The sequence below is a fragment of the Grampus griseus genome (assembly GCF_964374135.1).
Source record: "Grampus griseus genome assembly, chromosome: 10".
Lineage (NCBI taxonomy): Eukaryota > Metazoa > Chordata > Mammalia > Artiodactyla > Delphinidae > Grampus > Grampus griseus.
This window is the reverse complement of record NC_139004.1, coordinates 78996524-79014972: the sequence shown is the minus strand read 5'-3', so window position 1 is coordinate 79014972 and position 18449 is coordinate 78996524. Positions and strand designations below refer to the sequence as shown.

At 43.7% G+C, this 18449-nt stretch overlaps 1 protein-coding gene across 1 annotated transcript in view; it reads left to right on the top strand.

Annotated features, from left to right (window-relative positions):
* Positions 1 to 14033, top strand: part of ADAMTS9 (ADAM metallopeptidase with thrombospondin type 1 motif 9) — a gene marked incomplete at its 5' end in the record, with an annotated part of 174170 nt that extends 160137 nt beyond the window's left edge. Inside the window, 3 exons of the mRNA XM_082662846.1 lie at positions 337 to 441; positions 10519 to 10613; positions 12538 to 14033. Coding sequence (XP_082518972.1) covers positions 337 to 441; positions 10519 to 10608 — 195 coding nt within the window. The remainder of the gene's footprint in view (positions 1 to 336; positions 442 to 10518; positions 10614 to 12537) is intronic.
* Between the last annotated feature and the right edge of the window lie 4416 nt (positions 14034 to 18449).

The window sequence follows — 18449 nt, the reverse complement described above, 5'->3', positions numbered from 1 at the left end:
CGCAGAATAGCGGTAGTTGAGAGCGAGGACTTTGAAGTCAGGAAAATATGAGTTGGGTTCTCAGTGTCTCCTGGAGAAGTTAATCACCTGCGCCGGGCCTCGCTGTCCCCCTCTGTAAAGAAAATCCCCTTCTGAGAGCTCTTGCGAGGATGGATGAGATGATGCATGTAAAGTGCCTCGTTCACAACTCCACTCTCCCCCCGCCCAAAAGAACCCTCAATTATTAGTAGCTATCATAATTAATTAATATCTTTCTCCAAGTTCCCTTTTATTGTGTGGCCTTTGCTTGGGAAGTCACGTGGACTAAAAATCTTTCTCGTTGGCCATTTATTCCAGGGTCGTTTTAGCATCAACCTTTACGGAACCGGCCTGTCTCTAACTGAATCTGCCAGATGGATCTCCCAAGGGAATTATGCCGTCTCTGACATTAAGAAGTCGCCGGTAAGGTTACTAATGGGTTGGGGGCTGGGTTTTGTTTTCTCTTCCTTCCTCCCTCCCTGTGAGGCGGCGGTGCTAAAAGTAACGGGTGTGCTTTCCCACTTCCTCAAACCATTTTACAACGTGTCAGCAAGAAAATTTAGGACATAAATCGAAGGTTGAAGCGTGTACAGGTGCGTGGAGCAGAGAGTCTTGCTTCCCTTCTGGTGAATTCTTCCTGGAGATGTGAACCTGTGAACCATTGGAGCAATTAGGAGGATGCCTAACTAGGAAGCTGAAAGTAGCCAGCAGCCTCTAAGGGAGTGTGTGGCTCAGACACCTTGCAGTTAATTAGCCAACATGCAATTCACCTACATGAGCTTAGGGACAGTGATGTCAGTCTGTTTTAGAAGAATTGAAATACAAACAGGGCTGGAAGAAGGAGTAGTTCATGAGGAGGGTTTCTGGAGAATTAAGAGAAACACAGGCTCTCCAAGTCAGCTTTTCAGGCTCTAAAGTCTTGCTGCTCAAGGTGGGATCGATCCCCCCCAGAGCACCCACATTGCCTGGGAGCTTGTTGACAACGCAGTTTCTGGGGCCCCAGAGCTTCTGAGCAGGACCTGTAGCTGAACAAGGCCCCAGATGGCTCCTGAGCTCAGTACAGCTTGCGACGCTCTGATCTGCGTACTGTTTCTCAGCGTGGGTGTATATAAGAATCACTTGGGAAGGTTTAAAATGCATGTGCCCGGGCCCTACCCAGAGTCACTGAAGGGGAATCTCTGGGGAATTTGAAATTCCCCAGGTGACTCTAATGCATAAGCGGGGGCAGAAAGCACTGCCCTTTGCAGCCTAAAAGTTGCCATGATGTGGGGAAGGAGCCTGACCTGCAGGCAAATGTAAAACTTACGGGGTGTGGCCTGTGGCCCCAGTCCTGCCTCAGCTGTGAGCTCTGCCTCCCGGTCTCAGGAAAGTGAGTAAGGGAGGAAAAAGAAGAGGACTGGAAAGTGTGGTGTTATTCCAAGGTGAGGTTGCCAGACAAAATATAGGATGCCCCGTTAAATCTGAATTTCACATAAACAAGCAAGATTTTTTTTTTTTTTACTTTAATCATGTCTGAAACATTGCATGGGACATACTTATTCTAAAAAAACAGTATGTGTTGTTTATCTGAAATTCACATCTGACTGGGTGTCTGGTATTTTTATTTTCTAAACCCTATCAAAATCGGAACATAAGGAAACAGCTCAGTCAAGCTGCTTCCACCAAGGAGGGGAAGGAACATCAATTATGATGTCCGGGGGAAATCTCAGAGGTTCCTGATCCCTTCTTTTAGCTTCCAGTGTTAAATTTGTGTCTTTGGGGGAAAAAAAACAAACAGAAAAATCTCTCTCACTCCCTCTTTTCTCTATCTAAGCCAATCAGCTCCTTCAAATCTGATTAACTAAATGACCATATCGCTTGCTTATAAATTAATCATTAAAATTTTTTTCTCGTACTGAAAGGAATAAAGAGAGCTGAGAGACAACACACGTGCTTTAGGATGTGTGCTTTACACTCCTGAAATTAAGTTCTTCCCTGCTCCTACTATGTATTATGTTTCAGTGACTGAGAGAAACAAACAAAAAAATTAATTGACCGAAACGTGGTCAGACTTAAAGCATGATTGTATAGAAAGCCATCTGTGTAAACTGTAATCTAAGTTTCAATTCTGTTTGTTAGTGTCATTATTGCAGTTTTCATCCAGAACCTAACAATATAATTATAGCCGGGAGCGCCACCTTGTGGATACAAAGATTACTGCCCTGCCAAGACGGGCTGGCTGTTTCCCCAGCTTTGGGGGGATTACGCCTGTGTTGAAGGGAATTGGTTTCATAATTGCCTGTCAGCACTTTTTTTTTTTTTTAAATCTTGGTGTTCCATGACAGCTCAGAGAGCCTGAGCTCAAAATTAATCTCAAGGGTCTGTCGAACACTCCTTATGAATCCCCAGGAGCCAGCACTGAGCAATCTCTAGCTCCTAGCAGCCCCGAGAAATGATGCTTCGTGTGCCTGACCTGCTGTGCGGTCCACAGAGCAGCATCCCCTAGGGATACTCCAGGAAAATAGGCTCCCGCAGGCAAAGACACTTGGAAAAATTGTATATTTTTTTTCCTTCTTGAAGAGTCGCAGTAAGCATGTGTGTATTTTAGGGTGGAATAAAGTGTACAGGAGGGAAACCTGTGTGGTTTTATTCAAACCAGCATTTCCCTAAATCATTTGTTCTCAAACTTGGGCCAGGACTTGCTAAAACACAGCCAGCCTGGGGAGGGGCCTGAAATGTACACTTTCAACAGTTTTCCAGGTGATGCCGATGCCCTGGTCTGGGATCACATTTTAGGAATCACTGACCTAAGTTAAACCAACCGCAGAGCCTTCTTTTCAAAGTTACACCTTTTAATTTCCCTGAATTACCAGTGGTCCATGGAACACACTCTAGAAAACTGTGTAATGTCCTGCTCCCACCATGACTGAGCACCGTCTTGCTTCTGAGGGACCGAGGCTGGTGTCCTCTACGGCACGCAGATCCTGGCCAGTCCTAAGCCCTTCTCCAAATAGCCCTGATTTGATTCACCCAGCACATCATCACTCTCACTTCCCTTCACTTTTCTGCTGGGAGCTACAGAGAGAAAAACACAACGAAACCCTCCATTTTCCAAACCTGCTTGGCGATAAAATGTTTTCCCCAAGCGAAACTAAAGGAAAACTCTAGTCATTCAGGGTAGAACTGAATTACCAGAACCACGTGCAGGGCAGGGACGTGGTCTCACCAGCAGTTACAAATCTGGTAAAAACAAGACCCAGTGTCAAGGTTCATTCTTGGCTGCCTGTGTGTGTATAAGAATAATGATTTTTGCTATTGAAACAGCCCCTATGTATTGGGCAGTGTATATGCATTCAATCCCGTTCCTCCAGCTTTCTCATCAGATTCTTGGAAGGGTACTGAAATCAAAGCCTACAGAGGCTGCAGTGTACAGAGGTTAAGCCCCAGACCCTTAAGTCAGATCGCTGGATGTGCTGTTACCAGCCTTGCCACCTTGGGCAAGTTATTTAACTTCTCAGGGGTCTCCGTTTCTTCACGCATAAAATGGGGACCCTGGTGGTCCTTACCCAGTTGGGTTCTTGCGGAGCATAAATGAAATAGGGAGATAAAGCTGTTTACATGTCACTGGGCAGGCAGCAGGGGCACAGTAAGTATTAGCTGTTAATGTTACAACATTTTCATGGGCCTGAGGCTTGCCTTAAGGTTGCAGGATTGATCAAAGTGATGAAGGAAGCAGGCTTGCTAGCAATGGAAGGACAAGGGACTGCAGCCTGAGCAGAGGCTGAGCCTGGACCTGGCTGGCCCCCACTGCACCACGTGGATTTTGTCCATGTGGGCCCTGCCTCACCTGGGAGTAAGGCATGTGGGACGCCCCCTGGACCCAGGGATGGACCGCTAGACAGATGCTTCAGCTGTACCGGCTCGACTTAGGGATACCGAGTTTCTACTCTGCTTGTGTGTGAGGGGCAGCCAGACAGAAAGAGGGGCTTGGCCCGGTTGTGAGATTGGAGAGCACAGGTTGGCGTTCTGAGCTCCTTTGCCAGTGATATTCTGTGCATCCTCAACTCATGAATGTGCTCAGGATGTGAAAGGGTCCTCAGGCCCCATCCGGACGATCCCCCCACCCCCAGAAAGATGCCCCTTCTCAGAGCTGTTGTCTGGCCTTCTGTCCAGGAGGAAGTTCCGGAATGGCCTTCAGAGCCAGGCACAGTGAAGGGAGGTTCATTTAGGCAGGATGGGAGAGGTACCCTCAGGGCTCTGTGCTGCTTCGGGTACCTGGGGGATGGGCAGGGTCCACAGAGGGCTGGGGACCTGTGTTTCTGAGGTACCTGGCCTTGGGGCCCAACGGTCATTCCTTATTCTAGGGGAAGAGCTGTAAATGGAAGAATTGCTTTGAAATTAAAAATTAATGAAAGTTGCATGACTGTGGGGGAGATGGACTCAGTTCCTGTCTTTTAATCTTTTACTTCATTTGCAACCGGTGGAGTTAAGATCACGTGATAAATACCTGTGTGTGTGCACGCACATAGCAAGCATAGTATCAGTCCTCCATAAGCTGCCTCCTAACCCACAATTCATTTGTGAAAACCCAATTATCCACCAAGTATGAAAATCATATTACAGACAAGTAGAGTGAAACTACCTTTTATAGATGTGTACATTTTATTCTGTACAAACCGATAGAAGATTAGATGTTTATACATATATTCATATATATAAGTGTGATTCGGACTATAGTCGGGAAAAAAAATACTGTGTTTTATGGGCAGTTTCATCCCCAGCATACTCCAAAGCAATGCAGATAAGCGCATTTCAATCAAAGATGTGTTGGCTTTGCTAAATTACATGAGTCAACCTACCTTGGTCACATTGACTGCAAAAAGCAGAGAAAGGAGTGAAAAGTATGAACTATAAACTATTCCTTTTTTTTTAGTAAATTTATTTATTTATTTTTGGCCGTGTTGGGTCTTTGTTGCTGCGCGTGGGCTTTTCTCTAGTTGCGGCGAGCAGGGGCTACTCTTCGTTGCGGTGCACGGGCTTCTCATTGCGGTGGCTTCTCTTGTTGTGGAGCACGGACTTTAGGCACGCAGGCTTCAGTAGCTGTGGCACGCGGGCTCAGTAGCTGTGGCACGCGGTCTCAGTAGTTGTGGTGCATGGGCTTAGTTGCTACGCGGCATGTGGGACCTTTCCGGGCCAGGGCTCGAACCCGTGTCCCCTGCATTGGCAGGCAGATTCTTAGCCACTGTGCCACCGGGGAAGCCCTATAAACTGTTCTTAATGGAACAGAGGTCATTCATTTTAATTATATGTAATAGCTCAAACTCTACTAACAAAATATTTATAGAAAAGAGATTTCTAGAGGGCTTGCTTTAATGAAGAAATAAAAATGCTTTCCAATTAGTGTTTCATTGTATGGCAGCGGGTGCTTCAAAAGTGCTGGAAAACATACCGTTTTTCTCTGAAATAGGCACTGTTTCCATGACAATCATGTATTTGCTATTCATTTTCTCAGTACATTTTTTTTATTCTGTAATAGAAGTAAGTTTTAGTTCAGGCTTTACCTAAATCAAATTGAGTCCTAGTTAATGCAATAAAATGAACATTGCAGAGCTAGTATCAGCGATTTTGTCCTTACTCAGGCTGCTCCTCACCTCCATGAACAGGCTATGATGGTAATCCACACATAAAAAACACCTTTATGACAATGATCGCTAATACTTACAGAGTACTACATTAGGCCAACTGCTATGCTGAGCACTTTGTATGCTTCCTTTCATTTGCAGCAAACCTATAAGGGGAGACTCATATTATCCCCATTTTACAGATGCACCAGGAAACGGAGGTTTAAAGAGGGTTTTTTTTGTTGTTTTTTTGCGGTGCGCGGGCCTCTCACCGTTGTGGCCTCCCCCGTTGCGGAGCACAGACTCCGGACGTGCAGGCTCAGCGGCCATGGCTCACGGGCCCAGCTGCTCCGCGGCATGTGGGATCTTCCCGGACCGGGGCACGAACCCGTGTCCCCTGCATCGACAGGCAGACTCTCAACCACTGCGCCACCAGGGAAGCCCTAAAGAGGTTATTAAAGACATGATACAAGCCTGAGGCAATCTGATCTCTGCTGCCAGAGCAGGAAGAGTTTGGGTAAAAAATAAGCTTTGATGAGACAAAAGACATTCCTACTATGTCAGCATCCTTAGGGCCACCAGATGTACACTTCAGCTTAGGGAAAAAGTTCCTGGCTAGAAAACCAGTTGTTCTGGCATCAAATCTAGTTGGTAATATCAGACTAGCTCCAAAACTAACAGGGGTCCCTAAAACCAAGACCAAGTAGGGTGATAGAAATCGATCTCCCAACTTAACCTCACTCATAATCAAAAACATGCAAATTTTTAAAAGAGTAGAACTATTTTTTCTGTTTGGTTTTTTTTCTGCAAAATGGGAAAGTTTCTTCTTTTTCCTTTTTTTTTTAAGTGAGAGTATCCATTGTTTTCAAGAGACTTTCATAGTTTGACCATATGAATCAAATATAGCCCAAAGATATCCTGAAATGCATGCACAAGTATGGTTCACACCACTGTTAGTCCCAGTAGAGGAAAATGTAAAACACCTTAGATGCCAGACCTTGTTCAGCAGTCAGGGGTAGGGGGTGGCTCACATGACATGGTAATTTTCAGACTGGGGTATGGTGCCACAATGAAGCAAGGAGCTTTTCATAGCACGGGGAAGCATTGAGGGGACTGATTAGCAGGGCCATCTGAATTGCAGTTCACCAAGAAGAGTGTACCTGTTCAGCCACCTTCTTTCACTCATTCACCAGATGTGTATTAGAACCGTCATGAGCCACACACAGCTAGCTTCTGGAAACACTCGGATTTTAACAAGGCACCGGCCTTGCCATCATGGGGCTTACATTCTAGGGGGAAGACAGACATAAAGAGAGAACTACCCCATGTTATAGGGTGCTGTGCAGCAGGTAACTGCGTCAGAAAGGTTTCTCAGGGGAAGTGCCCTCTGGGCTGGGTTCTGAAGAATATACTGGGCAAAAGTTGGGTGGTCCAGTGCACACAGAGAGGGCGAGGGGAGAGAGTTCCAGTGAGAGGAGTAGCATGTGCAAAGGCCCTGTGTTATAAGAGGCGTGTTAGAAGAACAACCCAAAGAAATGCGGAGGAGCGGGAGTAGAGAGAAAAGATGGGACAAGACAAATCCAGACAGGCAGGCAGGGTCAGCCCGTACAAGGCTGGAGACCAGGGTTCAGCAACCTTTTTCTGTAAAGGACCAGCTAGTAAATATTTTAGACTTTGCCAGCCAATATGCTGGCATACATATTGATATTATATATGTATTTATATGACAAGAGCAAGAACAAATTGACATAAAAATTTTAGTGATTCAATTCAAAGTGTAATAATAATTGAGTATAAATTTTTGTTATCCAGATCTACCAAGGAAAAGTATGAAATATTGAGAGAGGACAACATTTTGCTTAATTAGTGTTCTCTGCTGTCAAAATTGATTCTAAATGTTTATTTGTTAATGCGGATCTGAAATGAGATCTTCTGTACTTCATCTTTATAAATGTCATTTTGCAGGGATAGGTATTGCCAAATACTAATATTGTCCACAACCATATCATTTTAATTGACCATATTCATGCCTTGGCAGGTGTTGGTAGAATTCTATTAGATTTTTCACTTGATATCTGCCTTTCAGCGTGTCATTACATTACAGATGAATCACTTGTAATTGAAGGTGAGATGGAAGCCCCTCAATTACCTCATTAGATGGATTTTGAAATATGAAAATTTCCTTTGCACTTACGTCCAAGTCCAAAGATACTGCTGGAACTGTATTTCATGCTCAGAAAATATATCCACTATAAATGTACGTGGAATAGCGATAAAGCTTCTTGTTTTAACATTTGACAGAGTGGGAAGTGTGCAACCTGCCTTAACGTGATTTATGATTCAAACAATGTTAGTTATTGAAATGACTTTACCACAGTATAACTTTTGCCTATAAGTGCAGTTTTTGCCTTGTAATTTTAGCTCCCATTCATTAAGAAACATTATCAAGTCAGTAGCAAAAGGTAATGTCCAAAGCCATTAAGTGTTCAATGACAGTGATTGAGAACAGTTCTTCTTGTTCAGAACATTTTTAATCCCAGCCCTGAGCTCAAAATCACAGTAAAACTACCACTGCTGAGTCATCAATCTGCTGTGTGTTAGGATAAGTCAGGGTATTCAGCTTCTGGTCCTGACCCCAAATTTCCAAAACTGATGCAGGTTAAGTTTATGATAGAAAAAGAAGTTCATTATTAACACCACCGGTTCTGTAACACCAGGTAGGTCCACGTATTTTCCACAATGAATAATCACAGGCTTTAAACATCTTACATTTTCACAAGCTTTGTAAATCGGTCCAACTAAAGCTTTTCCCGCTCCGCACATATTTCTTACCATGATTAGTTGTGAACGCATCTTAGCAGATTACACTTCAGTTTTTCTGCGCTAGTGTTTTCTCAACCTCTTTGAAATACTTCCACACAGACCATTCATGGAGACTAATTCTTTGATCACTTCAAACTCAGCATGGTCTCCTCAAATAAACAACTGAAGAGTATCAGTAAAATCTATCTACTCACCAAAAGCCAAAGGAAACCACTCCAATTATTCGCTTTGTTTTTTAATTGATTATTGATGCGGCTCCCAAATGTCATTAAATTGTTGAGCAACTGGTCTTACCCAAAGGATAACAGTCTTAAACAAGTTGCTTTTCTGTGGACACATTTCTTCAGCAATTACAATTAAACAAGATATCATTAACTCAAAGAAAACATTTATTTGTTTTGCTAACAAATGAGCCATTTGGAAACTTACACATTTTCATCTTTTATTCTTACTCATTTTGATTTTTTATTTTTGTGAAGAATTACACTATGGTGAGATACTCTGTTCTAAGTTTTCTAAATTCTTGACCGTTGCTCTCCTGTGAGTTGGGAATATTGTGACACATGCTGCATGTGGTGATGTTGGTATCTTGTATTCTTTTAGCACAGCTGCAGTGCCATTGCATGATGAGCACAATGCTTTGCCATCTAAATGTGACAACAGAATAATCCACATGCTACTGTACCTTAAAAGTGCAATAGTCAGGACTTCCCTGGCAGTCCAGTGGTTAAGACTTCAGCTTCCAATGCAGGCGGTGCGGGTTCGATCCCTGGTCGGGGAGGTAAGAACCCACATGCCTCATGGCCAAAAAAAACAAAACATAAAATGGAAGCAATGTTGTAACAAATTCAATAAAGACTTTAAAAAATGGTCCACATCAAAAAAAAAATCTTAAAATAATAAAGTGCAGTAGTAAAGTCTACTTTTGTCGTCTTTTCTTGTTTTGACATATACTGGTAATAAAAGAAACGGAAGGAAATATTATGATATAGCAACACTCATGGCACTCAAAACGCTATCACGTTACACTGTGTCACTGTGACGTGTGTGCAGGGTAGCAGTGTGAGACTGCAAGGGCCATCCTGACCACTCACTCCTGCTGTAGTAACTTGAAAGCAGCCACAGACATGAGGGAAATGAATGAACGTGGCTGTGTTCCAATAAAATTTTATGGACCCTGAAATTTGAATTTTATATCATTTCCACGTATCAAGAAGTAGTATTCTCGGTTTGCTTCTTAACTATAAAATATAAATGCTGTTCTTAACATTGGGAGCTACATCAATAATCAGTTAAAAAGCAAAGAACTTCCCTGGTGGCACAGTGGTTAAGAATCCGCCTGCCCAGGGGACGTGGGTTCGAGCCCTGGTCTGGGAAGATCCCACACGCCACTGAGCAACTAAGCCCGTATGCCACAACTACTGAGCCTGCGCTCTAGAGCCCATGAGCCACAACTACTGAGCCCGCGTGCCACAACTACTAAAGCCCATGGGCCTAGAGCCCGTGCTCTGCAACAAGAGAAGCCACCGCAGTGAGAAGCCCACGCACCGCAACGAAGAGTAGCCCCAGCTCGCCACAACTAGAGAAAGCCCGCGCACAGCAACAAAGACCCAACACAGCCAAAAATAAGTAAATAAAAATAAAGTTATTTTTTAAAAAAAGCAAAGCAGTGCTTTTGAGTGGTTTCCTTTGGTTCTCGATCAGTAGGTAGATTTTACTGAGACTTTTCAGTTGTTTATTTGAGGAGACCATGCTGAGTTTGAAGTGATCAAAGAATTAGTCTCCATGAATGGTCTGTGTAGAAGTACAGGTAAATTACACTTCAGTTTTTCTGCCCTAGTGTTTTCTCATTCTCCGAGAGGACGTAATCTGCGAAGATGTGGGCCATACAAAAACAGGGGCCCACAGGCCATCATTCATCAGCCCCTACTTTAGACCATGGTGAGGATGTTGGGCCCCACTTCTATTCAGAAGTGCTACCTACTGTGTGTACAGGAATGATTTCCCTAAAAGCCAGTGCAAGCCCTGGAAACCTATGAGCCAAGCAGGTGAACTAAGATGATGCATCTTTTTGCAGGATGGTACCCGGGTCGTAGGGAAATGCGGTGGTTACTGTGGAAAATGTGCTCCATCCTCTGGCACTGGCCTGGAGGTTCGAGTTTTATAGTCACGGTAAGTGTCTGTCTGTCCCTGACTCTGTCTCATTCTTTCTGTAGCCTAATGATTAGCAGATGTGGGCAGGTCGTTGGCCCCTAGGCAGGTGAAGCTGACTCAGTGCTATTTGACCTTTGTCTCTCCTGCTCATCTATCCTCATGTGCCTGAGGCCGTCTGTGCTCCATTCTTGGACATGCAGTCCCTAGACGTCCTGTACCAGATTCCTCTGTAGTGCTTATTAAAAGTGCTGCTTACTGGGCTCCATCTCTAGAAGTCCTGCTTCATTAAGTCTCTGGTGGATCCAAGAACCTGTATTTTTAACGCAGGGAATTCTGATGCAGGTAACTCACAGATCACCCTTTGAGAAATACTGCCAAGGCGTGTTCCAAGTGTAACATAAATGACGTTCATGAAGCCCTGACTGTGTGTCAGGCACCGTGCTGAGCGCCGGGCAGGCATTATTTCAGTGAATCCTCACCACAAAGCCACAGTCTGGGGCTGTTATCCTCATTTTACAGATGGAAGCTGAGATCCACAGCAGTTAAGTAGCTGGCTTAAGGTCAGATGGATTCCCTTGGCAATAACCCAGGAGTGTCCTACCCCAGAGCCTCTCAGTTAATGTACTCTTCCGCACACTTGTAACTCACAGTGGGATCCAAGGACCGGCGTGATCCGCATCGCGTGGGGACTTACTAGGAGTGCAAAATCTCAGGCCTCCTTCTAGACCTACAGAGTCAGAATCTGCACTCTAACAGATCCGCAGGAGAGTCGTGCCTGTTAAAGTTTGACAATTCCTGGTATAACTATAGTATGCCAGCAGGTTGTCCCTCTGCTGGGCAGAGGACTGAACTGATCACTCTTTTTCTCATCCCAGTGCCTTTTACGTACAAGGGCTCAGCCAACTCAGGCGACCCTCCTACAACTTCCCTCAAGCTTCCAGCAGCCCATTACCCCGTTAGGCTCTTCAGGATCCTGGCAAAGGAATACCTAGTTGACACTTACGTATCAGTGTCAGTGTTTAATTAAAAATCCATATTCAACCTTATGATCTCACATTAGGATTATTTCCACTTCAGGAGGCCACGGGGGAAAAAAAAAAGAGAGAAAGAAAAAGAAACTTACTGTCTTAAGTAACTGAGATGTCCAAGCGGCAGTCTGACTTCAGGCATGGCTGGATCTAGACGCTCAGAGTCATCAGGACTCTTTCTTTCTCCATCCATCAACAATGCTTGCTTCTTAAGTGGCTTCATTCTCAGGCAGATCATCTCCTCCACACCATGGTCCCTGGCAGTTCTAGGCTTACATCATCTTTACAGCTCACGGCTCCAAGTAAATGCTCATCTCTGGCATCTGTTCTGCACAAGAACTCTGGCTCTGATTTGTCACGTGGCCATTTCCAAACCAATCACAATGTCCAGGAGACTAGGATCATATACCCACCTAGAGTTGGGTGACTGACTGACAGCTTCATCTGGAAGAGGGATGGTTGCCAAAGAACCAGAAGGAGTTTATCAGAAAAGAGGGGAGAGAGACAGGCAGAGTCAGCAGGTATCCATTAGAGATTCCCATTCAATATGTATTTTATATATTTTATATCCAATAAAGTAAATTTTATATGTATTTTATGTACAGTAACATTCGAGTGAGCACAGATACATAACATTTACGTGCATGTATAAAAAAGGCTAGAAGGAAATACAGCAGTATTTGAAGAACGTTATCTCAGGTTGGGGGAATCACAGGCTAATGGTTTTTATTTTATTCTCTATACACCCCTGGAATTTCCATGTTTCTTGTAGCAAGTGTTATTTTTTAAATCCAGAGAAAATAGTAAGTGTTATTTTCAAGTTCTCTATGTACAAATTTATGGTTTACCTTCTCTTGACTTACGTCATTTGAGACAGAAGATTTACATTTCCTGGTTGGTTCATTTGTTTTCAGGTGCTCTGAAGAGGAAGCCGTTATGGGATGGATGAAGGATAGTGATGAAATACCTCCACCTTAAAATTTGGGTGTATGTGTGTGAGCGTGTTTGTGTGTGAGGACTTGTATGCCTGTGTGTGTGTGTACATATGCATATATATATACGTATATACACACATATATACACATGTACGTATGTGTGTGTATATAAACGTGGAATATCCTTATGATGTAAAGTTTAATATTTATGTTTGAAATTATTTATTGTGATGTAATATTTTTGTACGTAAAATGATTCTTTTATGACTGCCTTTCACGTTATTTTGTCCCCTGCAGTCAGACCGCTGCATTTTACGTACTCTACATTATATGTAGTACTTTGACAAAAGTGATCCTTCCTTATCACGGTACACTATTGTTTACTTTCTATCTGTAAATGTTTTATTGTTACTTTTTTAAAACCGTAATTTTTTTAAAAAAAACAACCTAGCCGCCATCAAGGTGCTACAAGAATCGTATGAGGACATTTTTGGCCTTTCTAGGAACGTATCATTAGCCAATCAGTAATTCAGTGATGTCACAGTTTGTACCAGCTATTAATTATGTTAAATATCTATTCAGTTTCACGTGATCTCTGGGAAAAAAGTGGCTGCCTTGGTGCTAATGTTGTATGTATTTAAGTGATCATCAGACTCAGAAATGTAAACGCTTTTAATAAAAGGGAGAAGCTAAAGGACAACTTCCAGTGGACAGAATCACTTGGAAAAAATAAGACCAACTGTTTACCCCTGTTTTTGGACATGCCTTTTTGGGAAGAGAGTTGGACTTTGTTCTTGTTGTTGTTATTCTTATCAATACTTTACTTCAGTTCATGGTGCCTTGGTCTCTCTGTGGTTAAATGGAGGGTCCCCCAAGCAGCTTCATTACAGAGTGACATTAAGCAAATGAGAGCCGCTCAGCGTTTTGCCAAGATTCTGAAATGGTGTCTGTGTTAACAATTGCGACAGAGGATGCACGGGGTGGGGGTGACCTTCGACACCTCAGCACACCTGGAGAAACTCAGAACCGGATTCTTAGTCATCAGGATTGACTTTTGTATGAAAATATTAGCTGGTGACTTGACGCCTTTGAGCCCTGAGCCTGAAACCCTGCCAGTGTCCATGGCTGCTGCAGTAATTGGTGGCATTTATGAGAAGAAATGAACTGTGGAGTACAAGATGCCTGAGTCTTTCTCATTGCCCATTAATCTTTGGATTCCATTCATCTTTGGAAGTCCTGTGTTTTTCTCCTTTCCAAAATGGAAGTGCCAAAGCCGTGGTCTTTCTGCCCTTCCAGCCTGATTGAAGAAGGGTCACGGCCCATGTCAGACACTCGATTTGAGGAGCCCTCCCATTTCCAAAAACCAAAGAGATTAGGAGAAACCTGGCAGCATTCCCCAAAGCCAAACAAACTCCAGAGTGCTCCAGGAAGTTATATCAATATATGAATAAGTGTTATCCTCCATTATTAATACAGTGTGAAAATATACTATGAATAAATACCATGACCACATCCAAACATTTGTGTTTCACATGGTTTCTGGACTCTTGATTCAAATTGGAATGAACATATCTCTAGTTTTTAAGATTTCCGGACTGAGAAGAAATGCAGACTTTCTTAATCCCATTGATTGTGTTTGTCATTCTGGAGACAGATAAAGAATGGGGACTGTCCCCAAGGTTTGTCTTTTCATCACTTAAATCAGTTGAAGTGGTTATTCTGAAACTTAGAGACAGAAACCTCTTGTTTGTGTGATGGGGAACAAGTGAGCAAACAGAAGAGGAGATTTAAGTGGGGTTTGGGGGCTTAATTGTTAATATTATGTAACAGTAGTTTCTATTCTAGAGACTGACGGTGTCCTGGGAATTGAGAGCTTTCCAAAGAAATCTAATGAACAGCTAATAGTAAGTGAATATCCACCATATGCCGGGGCCCTTTACTAAATTGTTTTAGCTCATTCTTAGAACCACCAAGTGGAGCAGGTAATAGACTTGCCATCATTTTTTGTATAAGGAGACAGAGCCTTCAAGATACACATGGGCCCAAGGTCACATACAGTGAATAAGTGACAGTCTCAGAAAGAACTTTGGCTCTGATTGGGTTACATGACTACTTCTGGACCAATCACATTGTCAAGACGGCTGGGATTATGTGCCCACCTAGAGGCACGTGATCACCAACAACTTCAGTTGAAAGACCAGCTGTCCCAGAAGAGAAGGGTTGTGTTACCAGAAAAGGGTAGATGGTATGGAGACAGGCAAAAGCAACACATATCCACAGGAGATTCCATGTGTGTGTATGTGGTTGCATGCACATGCATGTGTGCAAGTATAAAATCTCCAAATCCCATAGCTCACACCATAGTTCCATAGTTCCTTGTCACCCCTCAGCTTCATCTGAGACTTGGGTTCTAGTCCTTTCTCTGACATCTAGTAACTGTAGCATCCTGAACCGTAGTAGGATAAAGATGTGTAAAATGAGGCTATTGAAATGCCTCCTGTCTACCGTGCGGGGTTGCGTTTTCTATAGCTGCACTCAAAATACGCATCCGCACGTTTAAGCCGACAGCGTGAAAGCCATGGGTTCTGTATCAGTTAGGAATTGCGTTCGGCTGATAATTACAGAGACCTGACTGCAATGGCTTACACGTTAAAAAGTGTATTTCACTATTATATTCAAGAAGCCTGGAGATAGGCGATCCAGGGCTGGTATGGCAGCTCCACAAACTCCTCAGGGACATCGTTTCTTTATCTCCTTCTCTCCTCAGTCCTCCCTATTTCCATATGGCTGCTAGAGCTCCAGCTATCACACCCAAATTCTAGGCAACAAAAATAAAGGAGTGGGGGCTTCCCTGGTGGCGCAGTGGTTGAGAGTCCACCTGCTGATGCAGGGGACACGGGTTCGTGCCCCGGTCCGGGAAGATCCCACATGCCGCGGGGCGGCTGGGCCCGTGAGCCATGGCCACTGGGCCTGCGCGTCTGGAGCCTGTGCTCTGCGGCGGGAGAGGCCGCAGCGGTGAGGGGCCCGCGTACCACAAAAAAAATAAATAAATAAAAAGTAAATAAATAAAGGAGTGGGGGAAAGGGTAAAAAGTAGCCTCGTCCCAGCTTTCTACTCTGTGAAAGAGGTTTTCCAGAAACCTCACCCAACAAATTCCACTTGTATCTGCTCAGCCAGAATTGAGTCCTGTCTTACACCTAGGCTGCAGAAGCAGTGGAGAATTAGGGTTATTTCTCAGACTATATTGCCAAACTAAATAAAATGAGGGATCTTTTCCCGGAAGACGAAATAGACTTACGAGAAGCAATTAGAAGTCTCCGCAACAGGTTCAACTACACTGACAAGAGGGAATGGTTTGGAAGCAATTATCATAAAGTAAGCAAGAGATAATAGGATCTGGGCTGGAGATGTGACCATTGTAATGGTAGAAAATTATAGAGTGATAGAGGTGGTAAACTTAACAGGAGCTGACAGTGGGTAGATTCGGGGTGGCCTGTGGGAGAGAAGGCACTGATCAGAATTCAGAGATGAGGTTTCGTTTGCCTGAAAATACAACCAGGGTGATAGAAAGATGAATGTTTGGATGGGTGAATGCACAGATATAATCTGTTAGATTCTGTTCATTCTTTATAGCACCGTACAGATTAAATATTGTCTTTGTGTTCTATTCACTGTTTATCCAAATACTATTTGTTGCACATCTACTAATTTCCAGGCATTGTTCTAGGCACTAGGGATGCAGCAGTGTACCGTTGATCCTTGAACAACACAAACTTGAACTGCACAGGTTCGCTTAGGCGTGGATAGTTTTCAGTAGTAAATGCTACAGCACTACCTGGCCTGGCATTAGTTGTATCTACAGCTATGGAAGAACTGTGGATACAGAGAACACAGTAAGTAATAGGTGGATTAACCCCCGTGTTGTTCAAGTGTCAGCTGTATTAGGGTACAGGCTAAGAGTCTGTGTCAGTCCACTGGGGCTGCCATAACAAAACACCGCAGTGTGGGTATTGTAAACAACAGAAATGTATTCTCTCATAGTTCTGGAGGCCAGAAGTCCAATATCAAGGCGCCACCAGGGTTGATATCTAGTGAGGCCTCTCTTCCTGGCTTGTAGACAGCTATCTTCTCACTGTGTCCTTTCCTTGGTGTGAGCATTGAGAAAGAGAGAGAGAGAGAGAGAGAGAGAGAGAGAGGTGTGTCTTCCTCTTCTTTTAAGGATACCAGTCCCTGTTGGATAGGGACCCTCCTTTATGACCTCATTTAACCCTTATAATCCATATCTCCAAGTTCAGTCATATTTGGGGTCAGGGCTTCAACATATGAATTTTGGGAAAACACAATTCAGTTCATCACAGAGCTGTAAGAAAGAGACCCCAGAATAAGACTGACATTTATTTTTCTCTCGTTCGCCATGTAGAAGTCAGCAGGCAGCTGGGCCTGCTACGTGACTCTGTTCTGTATGTCTTCAGAGGACTTGGGCTCCTTCTGTTTTGTGGCCTGGCCCTTCTTGAGGTGGTGTCCTTATGTGGTTCATCCTCACTATGTCTGTGTCCAGTCTGCAGGAAGGGGCCAATCATTTTCAGGCAATACCTGAAAATTAAAAAATGACTTAAAAAAATTTTTTTAATACTGGAGTATAGTTGATTTACAATATTGTGTTAGTTTCAGGTTTACAGCAAAAGTGATTTAGTTATACATATACATTTATCTCTTCTTTTCCAGATTCTTTTCCCATATAGGTTATTACAGAGTATTGAGTAGAGTTCCCTGTGCTATATAGTAGGTCACTCTTGATTATCTATTTTAAATACAGTAGTGTGTATATGTTAATCCCAAACTCCTAATTTATCCTCCCCAGTCCCTCCTTTATCCTTTGGTTACCAGAAGTTTGTTTTCTCAGTCTGTTTCTGTTTTGTAAATAAGTTCATTTGTGTCATTTTTTTTTAGATTCCACATATAAGTGTTATCATATGATATTTGTCTTTCTCTGTCTGACTTCACTTAGTATGATCATCTCTATATTCACAGTTTATTAGCAATTGCTTAGGTGCAGAGCCTGATTTAGAAGCAAGAGGAAATGTGCTCTAGTTGGCAACCATGTGCCCCGCTAATGCTGAGTGGAGGTGGGGCTTCCATGACTAAAAAGAAGGAGGGAAGGATGGCCCCTGGGCAGATTAGCTGCTCTGCCACAAGCAGTGAACAAGACCCACAAGAATCTCTGCCCTTCAGAGCTTACATTTTAGTGGTGACAGATGAGAGAGAAAATAAACAAATGAGCAAGTAAGGCACTCTGCAGTTCTTTTCCAGTAATAGATCTGAGCGTATTTTCCATGATAGCCACCCATATACCATCGTGGCACGTCATGCTTCTCCCTGAATCCCAAGAACTTTCATACCCCAAAGCTTTCACATGTGTCTGTTTTTTTTTTTTTTTTTTTTTTTGCAGTACGTGGGCCTCTCACTGTGTGGCCTCTCCCGTTGCGGAGCACAGGCTCCGGACGCGCAGGCTCAGCGGCCATGGCTCACGGGCCCAGCCGCTCCGTGGCACGTGGGATCCTCCCAGACCGGGGCACAAACCCGTGTCCCCTGCATCGGCAGGCGGACTCTCAACCACTGCGCCACCAGGGAAGCCCCGTGTCTGTTTTTGCCTTAGCGTGTCAATGTTTCTTTCTCTTCTGATTCATACAAAAGTAATAAAGAGTAAGCAAAACCTAGTATGGTAAGGAAGTACCAGAGGGAGAAATAAAGAAGGGAGAAGAAGGAGGGATGCCCGGCGCCCCAGGGTGAGCATGTTGCTGTTTTAAACAGGGTGGTCAGGAATTTCTTCTTTATGAACTTACATAGCTCCTAACAAAGCCCTGGATCACCATAAAAGCCTGGCACCAACC